Raw genomic sequence first — 19,952 nt, 5'->3', positions numbered from 1 at the left:
TTACATTTGAACTAATCCATCTTAGCAATATCCAATTTCACATTCCACTGAAATCAAGGAAAATTAAAACCAGGCAGAGTGCAGTCAATGCCAATCATAAATTTCCTCCCGAGATGAATAGTTTGTAAGGCCAAAGTTTGCCTTTAAGGTTGCACTAGGAAGTGTAATCAAATTGTCTCAGAGTTTATGGTCATGTGATTTCTTGGAAATTACACAAGGAAAGTGAAACTTATTATTGCACAGATAAATTTTGGTGTTCCGGATAAGTTTCACAAAGTGAACAACCTTTTCCCTGGCCAAAATGGTTGAAGCCACTATTTAGCAGAATAAATTTGCCTACAGATTTATTCAACTTGCTCCGAAAGAGGAAACATTGGCAAAGAGAAGGGTAGGATATCTTTTTTTTTCTTATATAATTTTCCAAATATGATCTTTTTATTTATGTTTTTCTAATAGGCAATACTTTTGTCATTTTGTTACATAAAAAATGAATGCCTAGAAATTGAATTAATTTGAATTCCTGGCAAATCACATACAAAAGCTAATTCATACCTATTTCAACATAACCAATGGAACTCCTTCCAAGTAGAAACCTAGGTTTAAGATGTACAGGTGTAATTCAATTTAGTATGGCATTTTTTTCTGAAATTATTCAAGCAATGAATGATATTATCAATGCACACAATGTTTGTCTGTCTTACTTTCAGAAACGGGAACAATAATATACAATGTACTCTATATCCTTCATTTATTATTCCCAGTAAGTTAAGGAGCAAAGTCTGCAACAAACTGGAAGGAAATGTGTTTTAATGTGTCTCAATTGTACATCTCAATTTCAGCTTCAATGGCTCAATGTTGTTGATATAACATTGCTGCATCTCCTTTTACTCAAGAATGCTGTGATCCCTACCAACATGATGAACCCTTTCCTTGCAGAAGCACGGTGCCATGATGTCATGGGAATTAGATCAGTATGCTTTATGGGTGCAATCTAGATGGATGATTCACAATTATTTTTCTCCCAGCTGTTTCTCTCAACTGGGAGGGGGAGGAATGAAGTGAGGAGCTGGCAAGTTGATGGGTGAAAGAGATACAGGGCTGCAGAAGGGGGAGTCCGATTAGAGAGAACAGAAGGCCATGGAAGAAAGAAAAGGGTGGCGGAGCACAAAAGGGAGACAGTGGGAAAGCAAAGAGTTAAGGTGAGAGAGGGAGAAGGTTTGGGGAATGGTGGAGGAGAGGGACCATTACCAGAAGTTTAAGAAATCGATGATTATGCCAGCGGGTTGGAGGCTACCCAGATAGAATATAAGGTGTTAGTCCTCCAACCTAAGTGTGGCTTCATTGCGACAGTACAGGAGGCCATCTGCTGCTGTTCCATGTCTGCCAAAAGTCAGACCCAGCTTCACTATACACTTGGCTGCCGTGACCTCTGCTGGCAGTTGCCCCATCATGATTGGTGTATTCTGCATTAATCAGCCTGGCATTATTTTAAATATGTTTCTTCAGCTATTTAGAGACTCTTTCTTCAGGTCTCCAACCCTCCCAGTTTCACCTATCACCTTGTGTTTCTCTCTCCCTTCCCCCACCTTTTAAATCTACTCCTCAGCTTCTTTTCCTTCAGTCCTGCCGAAGGGTCTCGGACCGAAACGTCAGCTATACTTTTTTTCCATAGTTGCTGCCTGGCCTGCTGAGTTCCTCCAGCTTTTTGTGTGTGTTACTTTCATGGCTGCAGTAGTTTCATTTCACACTTCCATTGGAGCAGTCATGAGAAAAGTGTACAGTGAACATGTTTAAATAATCTAAATGAAACAACTCCATTGAAAGCTGCAGATGTGACCTTAAACAAACCAATATAGTACACAGCTCATTTCTCATCTGGCCATTGGTGGCATTGGCCATTTTAATTACTTAACTACTCGATCTCAGTATGATCAACTATTTTAAAATTGAAGCAGTTCATTTAGCTGAAGTAACACCCTCAAAGGCATAACTAGAAAATGCTATTTTACTTTTCTTGTAAACCCATACGTCAATATATCGAATCTTGATTTTTCTCAATAATGTTACTTGCAGCTTTCAAAACGTTTATGAAGAGTATGGACTAATCTCTACTGAGATAGTGCTGAGATAGTGCGTATAAATGCCAGAGTAACAGCATGGACAGAAATGGACAAAGAATAAAAGATGTTTGTGATTACATGGAGAAAAATCTTAAACAAAGAAATAACTATGGTAAAGCCTGAACAAGTCTGTAGTTGTTATTATTATGGCTTTCAAACTATTGTGAAACTGAGACCCAATAAAATTGCATCTCCTAAATTGCTTTTAAAAATAAAATTTTGGAAATTATTGATCAACAATAAAAACTGAAGAACACACTCTGAACTGAACCAAATTTGGAACAGCAAATTTCAATCACTATTTATATTCTACAAGTCTAGACCGCAAATTGTTAAATCTGGTTATTTTTGGCCCAATAGTAGATCAAATGAATATTAAAAAACTATATTAAACCTTTTGAGTCAATTACATTTTTACTTTAAAAGTCTGATTTTTTTGATGAGTTAAGTAGTCAAGTGTCAAAGTAACAGTCAAGTTTATTGACCTAAGTGCAAGTATGCAATGATAAACTTACTTGGAGAAGCACCACTGGCACATAGCATCTTACAAGCAGCTTTCACATGAAAAATACAAATTAAACATATCAGATGAGAAGTGCCAATAACATTTCAACTAGGAAGTTTACAGACAAGTAATGAATTTAGTTTTTAATCCTAGTGACCTAGTTTGACTTGGAGCTGAGGTTCTTGGGTATAAATGAATATTCTGTTCACCAACTGGAGCAATCAAAACTTGGGGAAAAAAATCAGATGAAACATTAAACAAGACGTCTTCGATCTTTAAGTTTTAGTTCCATAATACAAGTACAATACAAGATCATGAGACATAAAAATGAAAAGCTATTGTGCTGAATTAAAGGTCTACGTTTGGACAATTTAAACGCTGAGCGAGATGGATTGAAAAGGCATGGTGTCAGGACTGGAGGTGAGGGTTGAGTTGGTTCTGCTCACTGCTCTGCAAGGTTTACTCCACTCTCTGTGGCACTGGGTCTGTGAGTCTGCTCCTATTTCGTGCACGAGCTCCACGATGATTTGCTCTGCTGTGTGATGAACTGAGGCTAAGGCTTTGTGTCTATGAACTCACTTTCATTCTGAATGGCATTGCTGGCTTTTATTTGATCATACAATTTGCACTTTTTTCTCACTTTGTTTTTTTTTCTCTCTTTACACATTGGTGTTTTTTTTAAATTTGTTCTTTTGGGCTTCTTGTTTTGTGGCTGTTTGTAAGCAGACAAATCTCAAGCTTGTATAATTTATACAAACTTTGATAATAAACTGTACTTTGAACTTTATCATAGAGATTAAATTAACTGTGCTACGTAATTAATTTGAATTAGTATTTTAATTTTAGTTTGTCCATTGGGACTTGGATATAATTTTTTTTTTGCTTGTTGCTTCTATGGAACCTAACAAAACATTCTTCTGCTCCTGTAAGTTAAGTGACATGAGGTGAGAAGTTAATTGTCCAAGGGAATCAATACAGAGTTTTCCTCACTCCAAGCACAGATGAACCTATCACACTTTCAGAGGCAGTTTACACCACATGATGATGTGTACTTACATCATGAATATAGGGGGCAATTTTTTGAGTAGATCCAACTCTTAAGAACAACAAAGACGTATGAAGACCCCAAGGGAAAATACTACTTGAGTTACTATAAGCTTGTTATAAAGTCCAGAGAAAGTAGGATGGGGGAAGAGGGATAACAGTGGCCACAAAGCTTTTGATTGGGAAGAAGGGGTAGATTTGCAATATCTTTCTAGAAACATTGAGTCAGATTCTGTGGCTACCTACACCAGGTTGCTACCTACTACGTGCACTTGGAAGTGAAGATGGAAGAAGCCAACAAGGAGTCTACCTGTTGACTCTGCACACTCAAGGGATATTCAGTACTGAAATTCACTGGAGATGTGGTCTCCAGCTGACTCAGAGAGATCCCAAAGATATTTGTACTGTTACTATTCTTACTATTAATGAATTATTTCATGGCCTTAGGGTGACTTTACTGGCCCTTTGTTCCAAGCAGGGAATTGAACCTGCACTCACATCGATGTAGATGCATGGAATTCATGCAGCATAGAGAACGGCCCATACCCAAGATGACTATCTACACTAGCCCCACTAGCTTGTATCCAGCCCATATTCCTGTACAAATGTATTTACAGAATTGTAATTGTACTTGCCTCTCTCACCCCTCCTCTGACACTTGTTCTTTTGCCCTTCACCCTCTTTGTGAAAAACCTCACCTTAGATCCACTTTAAATCTTTTCTCTCACCTTAAACCCATCTGTTCTAGTTTTAAGCACATTTATTCGGTGAAACTGTCTATAACTACCTATCCTACCTGTGTCTCCATAATTTTAATACCCTAAGTAAGGTCACCCCACAGCCTCCTTGTGTGTTTATTCTGCAACCTCTCTAGCTTAACCACAACTATAAGGGTATGTAACAAAGGCAAAAGCACTGTTTTATTGCAAAATTCCCATTGAAAAAAGCCTGCACTTTGCTTATGTTTCTGGTGTTCACACTTTTTTTTTCCTTTTTAAATATTGCATCCAGTACAAAATGGCACAAGTTCCTGGAACAAATGCTTGGATCGAACACTTTAATAACCTTATAGAAGAACAATGTTCAGAACCATGGAGTTTGAATTTCAGATACAACATTGTAAATGAATTAGATGATCGGCAAAGAGCAAATGGTTGGAAGATTTATCAAACATCAGCATTTGGCAAGTAAGGCAATACATATTTGGAATCCAAATGTACAACTGAAATGGGCTATTTTGTGGAAAAATATATTCCAGGAAGTTGCCATGCTCAATCCATTTTTCAGAGTAAAGCAAATGGCAATGAGGCACATTCTTCCTGATGGCTAATGTTCAGCATTACAAGGTTATGGATACGTCTTTGAGTGCATACAAATAGTTCCCTCACCATCATCTTAACAAAATATTAGATGTGAAATGCCCTTCAAAAATTATGAAATACTGATATAACATGCAAAATTTATTTGCATGGGTCCTTGATATTTTAATGTGAATTGTGTAACATACGAACAAAGGCATGGAGAGACCCAACAGTTACTTGAGACTTTCATTCATGGTGATTAAGACTGATCTGTGACCCAATCCAATTGTTCAATATATTTCATACATCTTCCTTCATCCTGTTTTCCACAGTAGATTTGATTAACAGAAATCAACAATCTCAGAGTTAAAAATAACAACTGACCTTACATAACTTGTCATTTATAGAAGAGAGATCCAACTTCCTGCTGCCTTTAATATTTATTAGTATATTCTAATTTAATGGCTAAAATATCTGGTTTTGTTATGTTTAGTCTCTGATTCTCCAGCTAGCGGAAAGTTTTTCTCATTTTCCTTTTAAATGTTGAAATCTTTCATCAAATCACCACTTAACAGTCCAGTTTCTATGGAATCCAATCCAAGTTTGTGTAATAATGCTGTCCAACTTAACTCTCATAAACTTGAGATTCTGCAGGCCAAGACCCTTCATCAGGACTGAAAAGGAAGGGGAAGACACCAGAATAAAAAGGTTGAGGGAGGGGAAGGAGGACAAGCTAAAAGATGATAGGTGAAGCCAGGTGGGTGGGAAGGTAAAGGAATGGCAAAGAAGGAACCTGATAGGAGAGTGTACCAAGGGAGAAAGGGAAGAAGGAGGGGCACCATGGGGAAGTGATAGGCAGTTGAGGAGAAGAGGCAAGGAGTCCAGAGTGGGGCACGGAAGGGGAATGGAAAAGAAAAAAAAATTACCAAAAGGAGAAATCAATGTTCATACCATTAGGTTGGAGGCCACCCAGATGGAACAACCCCAAAAGCAGCCCCACTGTGGCAGAAAAGGTGATGGATTGACACTTTGGAACGGAATGGGATAGGAATTGATATGGTTGGCCACCGGGAAATTTTGCATTTGGCAAATGGAGCAGAGGTGCTCAACAAAATGGTCCCCCCAATTACGTTGGGTCTCGCTAATGTAAAGGAGGTTGCATTGGGAGCACAGGATACAATAGGCGCCCCTCAATAGATTCGCAGGTGAAATGCTGCCTTATCTGGTAGGACTGTTTGGGATCTTGAATGGAGGTGAGGGAAGAGGTGAATGGGCTGGTGTAGCATTTCTGTCACTTGCAGGAGTTTATGCCAGGAGAGAGATTAGTGGAGGGGGACAAATAGACAAGGGAATCACGAAGGGAGCAATCCCTGTGAAAAGCAAAGAGTGTTGGGGGCAGGCAGCGAGTAAAGATATGTTGGTGCTTGGATCGTATTGAAGATGGTGGAAACTGCAGAGGATGATATGTTGGATGCAGAGGTTCATGGGGTGGTAGGTGAGGACAAGGGAACTCTATTCCTTTTAAGGAGATTGGAATATGGGTTAAACATGGATGTCTAGGAAAATGAGATGTGGGGGAGGACAGCATCAATGTCAGATTAACTCTCAAACTTGATAATTCACTACTTGACAAAATTATCAAAATTGTCACAAAACTCATTGTGGCTGTATAAAAGTCCTAACTCTCCAAACAAGGAGTCATTTGCACTGAGGTCAAGTGAGATTTCTAATTGTGATGCTAAATACAGTGTCCTTGAGATACATAAAACTTTTGTGGAAACTTACCTTGTCAAGGGCAATTAGTAAATCTTGATCTGAGCTAGAGTATTTCCACCTCAAGATTGGTGCCAGCTCAGATTGTAGTTACAACTATTTTTTTAATAGTTACATAGATGACACTTCTTACTGCTGCTCCCCTTCAGCTTCCTGTACAAGGATTTTTGGGCAATGGTAGACTTTTACTTCTTTGACATGTATAGTTGTGTTTTGTCATGCTTGCACAATTGAGGACCTGAGTGATGATCATTCTATCCTGCCTGCAGATGAACGTTACTGAGCAGAGGAGCAGCTTAATATGCTCTCCAATCCCTGTATATTCATCCTGAGCTATGGCATTTACATTAAGCAGGGTCTTCTAAATTCATCATAAACAGGCCCCTGAATCATAAAACAGGACTTGTTCTGTATTATTTTACTATAAATAACATCACCTAGTGTAACTACTTAAGTTTATCATGTGTATGAGTTAACCCATTACTACATAGTGAATATATCTGAAGACAGCATGCTTAATTCAGATAGAAACAGAAAATGCCAGAAATGCATCACTAATAAATGCTTTATCAACCTGAATAGCTAACTCCGTTTTTCTCTTGATGTTAGCTGATCTACTGGGTGCTGCTACCATTTTCTGGTTTTATTTTAAATTTCCAGCATCAGATTTTTTTCTTGATGAATGATGCATAGATGTTTGATTGAAATATGAAACTGTATTAAATGCACCAGATGAATTCCAAATGTAAAATTTCATATTTTTAACAATATTAACTACCCTCCTTTTATCTTCAACAGATTTAATTGTCGCTGTTCAAATTCATGGTCTTCAGCTCGTGTCAATATTATATTTCATTACCGATTGAAACAGCAGCGTGGATCAGTTTTGCTTCGTCCCTTCCGACAGCAATGCCGAGAATGCACGAACCCCCAATGGCTAAAACCACAGGTTAATTCCACCCAAATGGATCAAGTGTTAGGCAGGCTTATTGCAAAAATCCTCAAAAATTGCTACAAAGTTCCTGATGTGGATGATAGAGATAGATTTCTGAAACCACGGAGGACTAGCCCTCATGAAAAGGATCTCTGTGAAGCCTGTAAATTGGGTATCTGCAGCTTGTAAATTAATAAGGCTAGTAACATAATCTCTGCAAGGAAGCTTGGGTAGAAATTTGACTTTGTCCAACAGGTAATTTACCAAAACATAATTAAAATTAAATGGTAGTATATTGTTCAAGTAACAATAAAAGAAATATTTATATAATTACCAGCCTAAGATCCTCCAAATACACTGCACCTCTCAGCATAAGAAAACTATGTTTATTTTTCCTCCTAGTTTTTTTTCTGCATTTAGCAATCTGAAAATATTTTAGTAAAATTACTTTCAGTAAAAGTGGTCCAGCCAACAAACTAAATCTTATTTACATTAGAGAGTGGGCAGCCAGCGATACCAGTTTGAGAAAGCCGCTATGCAATTAGCGCGCCATTAGAGGACAGGTACGAAAGAGAAGCTGACATATTTTTCAACGTCAATCAAGAGGAATAGACGAGACACTTACCAGGAACAGCTACAATGGCGAGTAAAGGGTAGTAAATCAGTTGGATGGTCCGAATGGATTCTCACTGTACTGCAGGCACATAGGACTTCCAACAAGATCCAATGTATCATTACTTGCACTTAATTAACTTAAAATGCATACTTGCTCACCTTTCACCTCCTCCGGAACGGAGAGAATTACTAGGACATAATGACAGCATTTAAGAACTGACCACGTAGTGCAACCTGTCAGAGGCCAGTCTGGCATTAATCATTTGCTTTGTAGACATTGATTGGAAGGCAGTGTCTTGTGTGCTGCAATGGGTAAGTTGATGATGGCTTGAAGCTCTGCCTCTGAGCTGACACAATTGCAAACGCCATCAGTGCACTGCAGTTCACTGCTGAGTTGGGGGCAACCTTGGCTATGGAGTGGAGACAAAATAGGTTGAATAGTTTCCTATTGCTCCTCAGAAACAATGAACCATTTTCAGTATTTCAGGAGCACAAGCTTTGGCTCACTTGGGAAATGTGCAAATGCAGATCAAGGTCTCAGACATGACACAAATCTCATGGTCTATGACACAGCAGTGACCCGTACTCTTCTATGTGCTTCTGAAATTTGAACTACCTACACTGCACTGCACAGATTATCACATCTACGGTTATTGCCTTTTCAATGTGATATCTGCTAATATTACCTGTAACTGAATCAGGGACAGAATAGAATCATCTGTAGCTGAAAACAAGACTTTGCTTAAACAACACACCCAAAATGCTGGAGGAATTCCGCAGATTTCCAGCATCTGCTGATTTTCTCATGCTTAAAACTTTGCTTAAAACAGAGCTGAAACAATAGTCACAAATTTGTTTCAGCTTTTGAATTTCAACGCCAGATTTATCAATGATTAAAAAGGAGACAATGTCCTGAAATTTAAAAAATTCAAAATAAACTGTTGAAAAACAATGATTTTTTTTTGCTGCTCAATTTATTATAATCTATTATTTCAAAAAAAATTCCAAAAGCTAACTTATCCCAGCCAAAATCAGTTTGGCATCATTCTAAGCAAAAGATTATTAGAACAAAACAAATTGCTTAAGATACTCGGTAGCTCATGCTGAAGGAATGCATGCAGGTGCAGGTGTTATAGATACAAACCTGGAGAATACAGTCAATAATACACATCCCATTTTTATTTTAACCAACTGCAGCATTTTGTTCTACATTTAACAATTTGATCTTGCAAAATACTCAAAATAAATTGAGGCTACATTAATATCATGCCTAACAAAACTAAACTGAAAACCAGTGCTTCGTTTGAGACCCCTACAGCTCCAAAGGAAATGTAGTTTACTAGAGATCAGAAAACACAGTATCTTTACCATTTCAGTACAACTTCTTGATGCTTTGTGCTCTCGCTCCTGTCAACTCATTCCTCATATTTGCTTCTAATAATCCTTTCTTGGTTATTTGTTCCTTTTCTCTTTCTTTCTGTGTCACTACACCTGCTTACAATGTCAACTTTATAACACCATCTGGAAAGCAAACCAAATATTTGAAAATAAAACAGATGTTAAGGAAGTCTGATATAAGACCGTAAGACAGGTGGAACAGAATTAGGCTATTCAGCCCGTTGAGTCTGCTCCGCTATTTGATCACGGCTGATCTGTTTGCCTTTTTTTTGGAATTTATTTTTTATTGAAGTTTATCATCAAACAAACATTTCCATAAGATGTATTTCAGATACTATATATATATGTGTGTGTGTGTGTGTGTGTGTGTGTGTGTGTGTGTGTGTGTGTGTGTGTGTGTGTGTGTGTGTGTGTGTGTGTGTGTGTGTGTGTGTGTGTGTGTGTGTGTGTGTATATATATAATATAATCATATTTGTCACAAATCTCCACATAATATTTATCTGAGGTATACACTTATAGAAAGGAGAGGAGAGAAAGCAATCGAAATAAGAAAACTATGTACAAAGTAGGGAGTGATCTTTGCCTTCTTAACCCTATTCTCCTGTCTTTTCTCCATAATGTTTACACCTTTACTAATTAGAATCAGAATTATATGTATTAGCATTACATGCATTATGAAATGTATTGTTTTGTGGTGGCAGTCAGATTAATACGTAACATTTCTCGTTTACAGTAACGTTTAAAAGTAAATAAGTAGTGCAAAGAAAAAGCAAAATCATGAGGTAGTGTTCATGGATTGTTCAGAAATCTGATGTGGAGGGAAAGAAGCTGTTCTTAAAATGCAGTGTATGTTGTCAAGCTCCTGTATCTCCTCCCTGAAGGCAGTATGAGAAAAGAGCTTGTCCTGAATTGCCTTTCAAAGATATTCTTGATGGTAGGAAGGCAGTGGCCACTCCGTAACAGATGGTAATGCAACAAGTCAGAATTCTCTCCACTGCACATCCCTAAAAATTTGCTGGCTCTGAGTGACACATGACATCTTTTCAAATTCTTATGAAATATTGCTGTTGGCATGCATCAGTATCCTGGGTCCAGGATAGATCCTCAGGGATGTTGATACCCTTTCCACTGCTGACCCCTCAATGAGAACTGCTGCATGCTCTGCCAACTTCCTCTTCCTGAAGTCCATAATCAATTCCTTGCTCTTACCAATGTTACAACTACAACATCAGTCAACCAGCTAATCTATCTCATTCCTGTATACTGCCTTGTCACCGTCGGCCAACATGGATGTGGATTTGATGGCGTTTGAGCTGTGCCTCATCATAGCCACGAGTGTGGAGAGAGTAGTGGGCTAAGAATGCCTTCTTAAGGTGTGCCAGTGTTGATTGTCAGCAATGAGGAGACATTATTTCCAATCTGCATTGACTGTGGTCAACAATCTATCATTCTCTGCTTCAAATATACCCAATGACTTTGCCTTCTCAGCTATCTGGGGCAATAAATTCCACAGATTTACCACACTTTGGCTAAGGAAATTCAGACTGATTTCTGTTCTAAAGTGACATCTTCTATTTTGGTGCTGTCCCCTCTGGTCCTAGACTCTTCCACTATTGGGAGCATCCTCTCCACATCCACTTGATTGAGGCCATTCAATATTCTGTAGGTTTCAATGACATTCCAACTCCACTTCCTTCCCCACCCTCTGCCACACCATTCTTCTAAGCTCCAGTGAGTAAAGGTCCAAAGCAATATATAAATACTTTCATTTCTGGGAATGTTCTCACAAATTTGCCCTGGACTGTTTTCAATGCCAGAAGAGCCTTTCTTAAATATTTGACCATAAGACATAGGAGCAGCATTAGGTCATCTGGCCCATCGAGTCCACTCCACCATTCTTTTCTTTTCTCCTCCTCAACCCCAGTTCCCGGCCTTCTCCCCGTAACCTTTGATGCCATGTCCAATCAAGAACCTATCAATTTCTGCCTTAAATACACCCAATGACCCGGCATCCACAGCTGCATGTGGCAACAAATTCCACAAATTCACCACCCTTTGGCTAAAGACATTTCTCCATATCTCTGTTTTGAAAGGGTACCCTTCTACACTGACGCTGTGCTCTCTTGTCCGAGACTTGTCTAGGCTTTTCAAAATTCAAAAGGTTTCAATGAGATCCCCCCTCATCCTTCTGAATTCCAGTGAGTACAGACCCAGAGCCATCAAACGTTCCTCATATGATAACACTTTCATTCCTGTAATCATCCTTGTGAACCTCCTCTGGACCCCCTCCAATGCCAGCACATCTTTTCTAAGATGAGGGGCCCAAAACTGTTCACAATACTCAAGGTAAGACCTCACCAGTGCTTTATAAAACCTCAGCATCACATCCTTGCTCTTGTATTCTGGAACTCTTGAAATGAATGCTAACATGGCATTTGCCTTCTACACCACTGACTCAACCTGCAAGTTACTCTTTAGAGTATTCTGCATAAGGACTCCCAAGTCCCTTTGCATCTTAGATTTTTGGATTTTCTCCTCGTTTCAAAAACAGTCTGCACATTTAATTCTACAATCAAAGTGTATGACCATGTATTTTCTAACATTGTATTTCAATTGCCACTTTCTTGCCCATTCTTCAAATCTGTCTAAGTCCTTTTGCATCCTACCTGCTTCCTCAACACTAACTACCCCTCCACGAATCTTCCTATCATCTGCAAAACTTGGCAACAAAGCCATCTATTCCATCATCTAAATTATTTACATACAGCATAAAAAGTGGTCCCAACACCAACCCCTGCAGGACACCACTAGTCACTGGCAGCCAACCGAAAAAGGATCCTTTTATTTCTACTTGCTGCCTCCTACCAATCTGCCAATGTTCTAACCATGTTAGTAACATTCCTGCCATACCATGGCCTCTTAACTTGGTAATAAGCCTCATGTGTCAAAGGCATTCTGAAAGTCCAAATATACAACATCCACTGCATCCCCTTTATCTATCCTACCTGTAAGTTCATATATAGTCCTGTGTCACCATGTACTCCATAACCTCATCCTTAACAACTGACTCTTAACATCTTCTCAGCCACTGAGGTCAGGCTAATTGGTCTTTCATTTCCTTTCTGCTGCCTTCCTCCTTTCTTAAAGAGTGGAGTGACATTTGCAATTTTCCTGTCCTCTGGCACCATGTTAGAGCCCAATGATTTTTGAAAGATCGTTTCTAATGCCATCACAATCTCTAATGCTACCTCTTTCACAACCCTAAGGTGCAGTGTCTCTGGTCTGGGTGACTTATGTACCTTTAGGTTTTTCAGCTTTTTGAGCACGTTCTCTCTTGTAATAGTAACTGCACCCACATCTCTTACTTCAGACTACAATATCAGGCATACTGCTCGTGTCTTCCACAGTGAAGATTGATGCAAAATACTCATTTAGTTCATCAGCCATCTCCTTGTCCCCCATTATTATTTCTCCAGCCTCATTTTCTAGCAATCCTATGTCCACTCTCATTTCTCTTTTATTTTCAACATACTTGAAAAAACTTTTACTATCCACTTTGATTGTATTTACTAGCTTCCTTTCATATTTCATCTTTTCTCTACTAATAATTTTTTTAGATGCTCTCTGTAGGTTTTCAAAAACTTCTCAATTCTCTATCTTCCCAATTTTTGCTTTGTTGTATGCCCTTTCTTTTGTTTTTACATTAGCTTTGACTTCCCTTGTCAGCCACAATTGTACTATTTACCATTTGAGCATTTCTTCATTTTTGGAATACATACATCCTCTATTTTCCTCATTTTTCCCAGAAATGCATGCTATCGTTGCTCTGCTGTCATCCCTGCCAGCAACTCCTTCCAATTTACTTTGGCTAACTCCTCTCTCAAACCACTGTAATTTCCCTCACTCCACTGAAATACTTCTACATCAGACTTTACTTGAAGTCTCCAACTTCCTGTAATTCCCTCCTTCTCCCTTCCCCCATCCCACCTTCACTCTGTCTCCTCTTCCAGCTGCCTATCACCTCTCATGACTCTGCCTTCTTCTACTACCCACAGTGCTTTCCCCTTAGATTCCTTCTTCACCTTTCCTGCCTATCCCCTCCCCCACCCTTTCCTCTGATTGGTTTTCCACCTTCCCCCACCTTCTTTATAGGGCCCCTGCTCCCTCCTTCTTTAGTCCTGACAAGGTCCAAGTCTAGGCATTCTGGGCGTAAAGCGGTTTCCATGTTGTAACTTTCAGTCAATAAAATTGATGCACCATCAATAACTCACGCCGAGACTTAGGAAGTGAGATATCGGCTTTTATTGACTGAAGAACAACACTACATCCTGGGAAATGAGGGAGAGCAGCAGGCCACAGTCGTCTTTATACAGGGGTCTGTGGGCCTGTTGTGTACGTCCACTAATGCCACCCCTCACGAACGCTTATTCTCTTTTCCCAGGAAGTCTGTCACTGGGACCACCCTGCCAGTTTGGCTGACGTCCCCGGGGCCAGTGCTGCTGCGTAAACATGCGAGGAGTAATAAGTACTCACCACTGGTCGAGAAGGTTCACCTCCTGCATGCTAATCCCCAGTATGCCTACGTGGTCTTGCCTGATGGGCGGGAAGACACGGTCTCTGTCCGCGACCTGGCGCCCGCCGGAGCAGCAGACCACTACCCCGAGCACTCCACGGTAACTATGCCCCCTGTACCCGAGGTGACTCCGCGCGCACCGTGCCCCACACAGACTCCGTATGCGTCTGTTCCAGGGACCTCGCTCACACGCGAGGGGTCCCTGACACCTCCTGTTGGGACAGAATTAACCCACTCTCCGCCTCCGGAGCACACACCACCTCCGGCACCTGTGCAATTGCAGCCGGAGCTACGTAGATCGCAGCGAACGATTCGACCACCTGATCGACTTAACCTGTAAATATGCTTGGGAATTTTTTTTAAACAAAGGGGGGGTGAATGTGGTGAACTAGATATACCTGTCTGACTGCTCCTGTGGCTCCTCCCAAGACCCTGCTGACTGCCCCTGTGGCTCCTCCCACAGACCCCTGTATAAAGGCGACTGTGGCCTGCTGCTCTCCCTCATTTCCCAGGATGTAGTGTTGTTCTTCAGTCAATAAAAGCCGATATCTCACTTCCTAAGTCTCGGCGTGAGTTATTGATGGTGCATCAATTTTCCCAGGATGTAGTGTTGTTCTTCAGTCAATAAAATTGATGCACCATCAATAACTCACGCCGAGACTTAGGAAGTGAGATATCAGCTTTTATTTACTGAAGAACAACACTACATCCTGGGAAATGAGGGAGAGCAGCAGGCCACAGTCGCCTTTATACAGGGGTCTGTGGGAGGAGCCACAGGGGCAGTCAGCAGGGTCTTGGGAGGAGCCACAGGAGCAGTCAGACAGGTATATCTAGTTCACCACACCCCCATCCCACCTTCACTCTGTCTCCTCTTCCAGCTGCCTATCACCTCTCATGACTCTGCCTTCTTCTACTACCCACAGTGCTTTCCCCTTAGATTCCTTCTTCACCTTTCCTGCCTATCCCCTCCCCCACCCTTTCCTCTGATTGGTTTTCCACCTTCCCCCACCTTCTTTATAGGGCCCCTGCTCCCTCCTTCTTTAGTCCTGACAAAGGGTCTCGACCCAAAACGTTGACTGCTTCTTTCAAAAGATGCTGCCCGACCTGCTGAGTTCATCCAGCTTTTTTGTACGTCTTGATCAGACTTTACTTTCTCCCCATTAAATTTAAATTTGAACACTATCATATTGTGATCACTGGTTCCTAAGGGTTCATTATATAGCACCCAATCCAGCATAGTAGCTATTTCCCTAGTAGGCTCAATGACAAACTGCTCTAAAATGCCATCTCTTCGGCAATCAACAAACTTACTCTCTTGAGATCCATTACCAACCTGATTTTCCCCAATCGATCTGCATGTTAAAATTTTCCATGACTACCATAACCTTGCCCTTTTGACTTGCCTTTTCTATTTCCTGTTGTAAGCTGAGGTCCACCACCCAGCCACTGTTGGGAGGCTTGTATGTGTATAACTGTCATCAAGGTCATTTTACCCTTGTTGTTTCTTAACTCAACCCACAAGGATTCAACATCTTCCAATCCTATGTCACATCTTTCTACTGATTTGATGCCAATCTTTACCAGTACAGCCACACCACACCCTCTGCCTACCTTCCTATCCCTCCGATGTAACATATAACCTCGGATATTCAGCTCCTATCTACAATCATCTTTTAGCTACGATTCACAGTGATGGCCACAACATCATACCTGGCAATCTGTAATAGTGCAACAAGATCACCCACCTTATTTCTTATACCACGTGTATTTAGATACACCTTGAGTACTGTATTTGCTATCCTTTCTGATTCTGCATCCCTAATGTTTTGATATTCAGCCTATTGGCTGCAACTAAGTCTTATCACCTGCCTGCCCTTCCTGACAGTCTAGCTGCATGCTATCTTTTCTTTTTTACCATCTGTCTTGTCCTGAGATTCTTCACTCCGGTTCCACCCCCCTGCCAAATTAGTTTAAACCCTCTCCATCAGCTCTAACAAACCTACCTGTGAAAATATTGGTTCCCCTCAGGTTCAAGTGCAAAACTGTCACTTTTGAACAGGTCATACCTCCCCCAGAAGAGATCCCAATGATCCAAGAACCTAAAGCCCTGCCCCCTGCATCAGCTTCTCAGCCAGGCCTTTATCTGCCAAATCATCCTGTTTCTACCCTCACTGATGCCTGGCACAGGCAGAAATCCAGAAATTACTACCCTGGAGGCCCTGCTTCTCAGCTTTCTACCTAGCTCTAAAAATACTCTTTTCAGGATTTCATTACTTTTCCTTCCTATGGTTTTGGTACCAATATATACCAAGACATCTGGCTGCTCACCCTCCCTCTCCAAAACATTGTGGAGGCAATGTGAGTCATCCTTGACCCTGGCACCCGGGAGGCAACATACCATCTCTGTGTGTCCCATTCACATCCACAGAATCTCCTTTATGTTCCCCTCATTATTGAATCTCCTATCACTACCACTCCCTTCTCTCTCTCTCTCCCTTCTGCACCATGGACCCATGCTCAGTGCCTGTAACCTGGTTGCTGTGGCATTCTCCTGGCAAGTCATCCCCCACAAAAATTTTGAAAGCAGTACACTTGTTTTTGAGGAGAATGGCCACAGGGATGCTCTGCTCTAACTGCCTATTTCTGCTGACAGTCACCCAGCTACTCGCCTCCTGCAACTTGGGGATAACTACTTCCCTGTAACTTTGATCAATTATCTCTTTACTCTCCCATGCAAGCCGAAGGTCATCCAGTTGCTGCTCCAGATCCCTAACATGGTCTTCAAGGAGCTACAGCCGGATGCACTTCACGCTGATGTAGTTCCCCGGGAGATTCTGGGTCTCCCAGTTCTCCAACATCTGGCGCAAAGAACACATCACAGCTGTTTAATAGTATAGTAAGACGGAAAAAATATAAAAAGGAAACCTTAACAGATGCTTTACACAGAGTCCTTTGAACCAAAGCCTGTCACTTCTACTCTCACCACTGGCTGCTCCACTTAAACCATCTGTACTTTTATTTAGTCGGTAGAGCTCTGTTGATGCCGCTGATAGGTCCCGTGCAATGGGCAAATGCCTCCGAAGCTCTCTTTTAAATTATTGCTGCCGACCTGTGAGAAGCACCTCTTCTTCATTGAGCTCTGCTGATGCCGCCGATAGGCCCCGTACAAACGCTTGCGAAGCTCTTTTTAATTATCTGCCACCAACCTGCGAGAAACACCTCCTCTTTGAAGATCTCTGTTGACACCACTGATAGGCCCCATACATTTGGACCCAAAATAACTATAGAACGTTCTGTAAACGAGAAAGAAACTTGTCAACGTGAAACATCAATTTAGTTAATTTCTCCACTGATGCTGCCTGACACACTGAGTATTTCCAGCAAAAAAACATTTGCCGGAGGAACTCACAGGATTGAGTAGCATCTACTGGGGGGAAAGGAATCATTGACAATTTTGGGTCAAAACCCTGCTCTGGAATCCTGACTCTACAGTCTCTTGCGTATCTATTTTATGAGTCCACTGCAAAGTCTCTTCAAATGATGCTGACTCTGATGAAGATTTCCTCCTCTTGGTCAGGCAGACTGTTTGTGGTTTCAGATAAAGACATGCGTGGATGAGTGTGTCGTCAAAGATCATTCAGTGTTCCTCAACCATGATAAACCAAGTGATTCGCAATTGAGAGCTAGATTGGCGGTGCTTAGGACTCGTGATCTGGGAGACTACAACAGGTATGACCTCCAAAAGGCTATCTTCGATACAAAAGGGCAATTCCAGACTAAACTTGAATTACAGCGGAATGCTCAACAACTGTGGCAGGACTTGAATACCATCACCCCCTACAGAGCAAAACCGAGCAACATAAATGCCAACGGGTTTTCACTCCCAGATGAGCTCAATGGTTTTTATGCTTGCTTTGAACAGAAAAATTGAGGCACATCACGAACCCCAACTAACAGCTGAAGACCTTGTGATCTCAATCTCCCAGGCCAAAGTGTGAGCATCCTTCAGGAGGGCAAATCCACAGAAAACATCTGGCCGCGTACTGAAGACCTGTGCTAATCAACTGGCTGGCGCATTCACAGACATCTTCAACCTCTTGCTTCAGCAATCTGCCCACCTGCTTCATGCAGGTATCATTCATACCACAAGAACATAGTACACTGCATCAGTGATTGAGAAACAGCACTTACATCCTTTAATGGCTTCAAAAGATTGGTCATGAAGTATATCAACTCCTGCCCGACGGGTGATCTGGATTCATTCCAATTTGCCTAGCTTCACAGCAGGGGCCTTCATTCAGCTCTGGTACACCAGGACAACAAAGATGCATGTCTCACAACGTTCTTCAGTTCAGCATTCAACACTATCATCCCCTCAAAACTCACCACTAAATTCCAAGACCTGGGTCAACTGGATTCCTGATTTCCTCACTGGTGGACACCAGCCAGTTTGGAATGGCAACAACATCTCCTCCACTCTCACCATCAGCACAGGTGCACCATAGGGCTGTGTGCTTAGTCCTCTGCTGTACTCACTTCATAGCTGTGTGGCTAAGTACAACTCCATATTAAACTTTGCTGACAAAATGACTCATTGCCTAAATTAAAAGTAGTGATGAATTGACATATAGGAAGAACAAAAATATGGTTGAATGGTGCCACAACAACAACCACTAACTCAACATTGGTGGACCCAAAGAGCTGACTATTGACAACAGGAAAAAGAAGCTGTAGATCCATGAAGTGGAGAGGTTCAGTAGCTTTAAATTCCTCAGTGTCAGCACATCAGAGGATCTGTCCTGGGACCAGCACCCAAATGCTATCACAAAGGAGGCACAACAGCACCTTTTACTTCCTCAGAAGTTTGCAAAGATTTGGCATGCCACCAAAAACTTTTGAGAAACTCCTACAGATCCGTATTGGAGAGTATCCTAACTGACTGAACCACAGCTTGTTATGCAAACACCAATGCTCAAGAATGGAAAAGGCCATAGAAAGTGGTGGACATGGCCAAGTCCATCACAGGCAAAGCCCTTCCCACCAATAAGCACATTTACATGAAACACTGCCACAAGAAAGCAGCATCCATCATCAAGGACCCCCACCATCCAGGCCTCTTCGCTCTTCTTGCTGCTGCAACAGGAAAGAGGTACAGAAGCTTTAGGTCCCACACCACTAGATTCAAGAACAGTTATTATCCTACAACCATCAACCCAGGACTGGAGATAAAAAGCCAAGGAGTAGGACAGTAAATTGGTAAAAGAGACAGAAGGCCATGGCAGAAAGAAAAGGGGGGAGGAGCATCAGAGGGAGGCAATGGGCGGATAAGGTGAGAAAGGGAATGGGAAACGAGCAATAAGTAGATGTTGTTACGGTACCACCCAGCCAAATTTTCAATCTCCCTCCCATATGCTGATTCGTCACCACCTTTGATTCGGCCAACGATAGCGGGAACATCACAAACTTAAATAAGGCATTGGAGCTGTACTAAGCCACACAGTCATAAGTATAACAGAGTACTACAAAACTTCAAAGCCGCATGCGCAAGGAGGAGTATGGCAGTGTTATAGGGCCACAGTTTCACTTCGGACTTCAAATCCCAGAATGCCACATGCGTTGTAACGAGAGGCAACGTGGGTTGTCAAAGAACTACAAGTCCCAGACTTCCGCAGCATGGTCGCTGTCTCA

At 41.3% G+C, this 19,952-nt stretch overlaps 1 protein-coding gene across 1 annotated transcript; it reads left to right on the top strand.

The window, feature by feature from the left end:
- Window positions 1–261: 261 nt before the first annotated feature.
- Window positions 262–9,247, top strand: LOC140724366 (receptor-transporting protein 3-like). The gene is made up of 3 exons (XM_073038814.1): window positions 262–388; window positions 4,681–4,856; window positions 7,542–9,247. The coding sequence occupies exons 2-3, from the start codon at window positions 4,687–4,689 to the stop codon at window positions 7,864–7,866; spliced, it is 495 nt and encodes a 164-aa protein (XP_072894915.1). The 5' UTR covers window positions 262–388; window positions 4,681–4,686; the 3' UTR covers window positions 7,867–9,247.
- Window positions 9,248–19,952: the final 10,705 nt, after the last annotated feature.

This window comes from Hemitrygon akajei, chromosome 3 (genome assembly GCF_048418815.1).
Source record: "Hemitrygon akajei chromosome 3, sHemAka1.3, whole genome shotgun sequence".
Classification (NCBI taxonomy): Eukaryota; Metazoa; Chordata; class Chondrichthyes; order Myliobatiformes; family Dasyatidae; genus Hemitrygon; species Hemitrygon akajei.
The sequence above is the reverse complement of the archived record's forward strand: the minus strand, read 5'-3'. Positions and strand labels throughout refer to the sequence as shown.

Excerpts from the sequence above, each read along its gene's own strand:
- LOC140724366 (XM_073038814.1), top strand. The coding sequence starts at position 4,687 with ATGGCACAAGTTCCTGGAACAAATGCTTGGATCGAACACTTTAATAAC. Across the intron at positions 4,857-7,541 it reads CAAACATCAGCATTTGGCAA|ATTTAATTGTCGCTGTTCAA; the intron begins GTAAGGCAATAC and ends TATCTTCAACAG.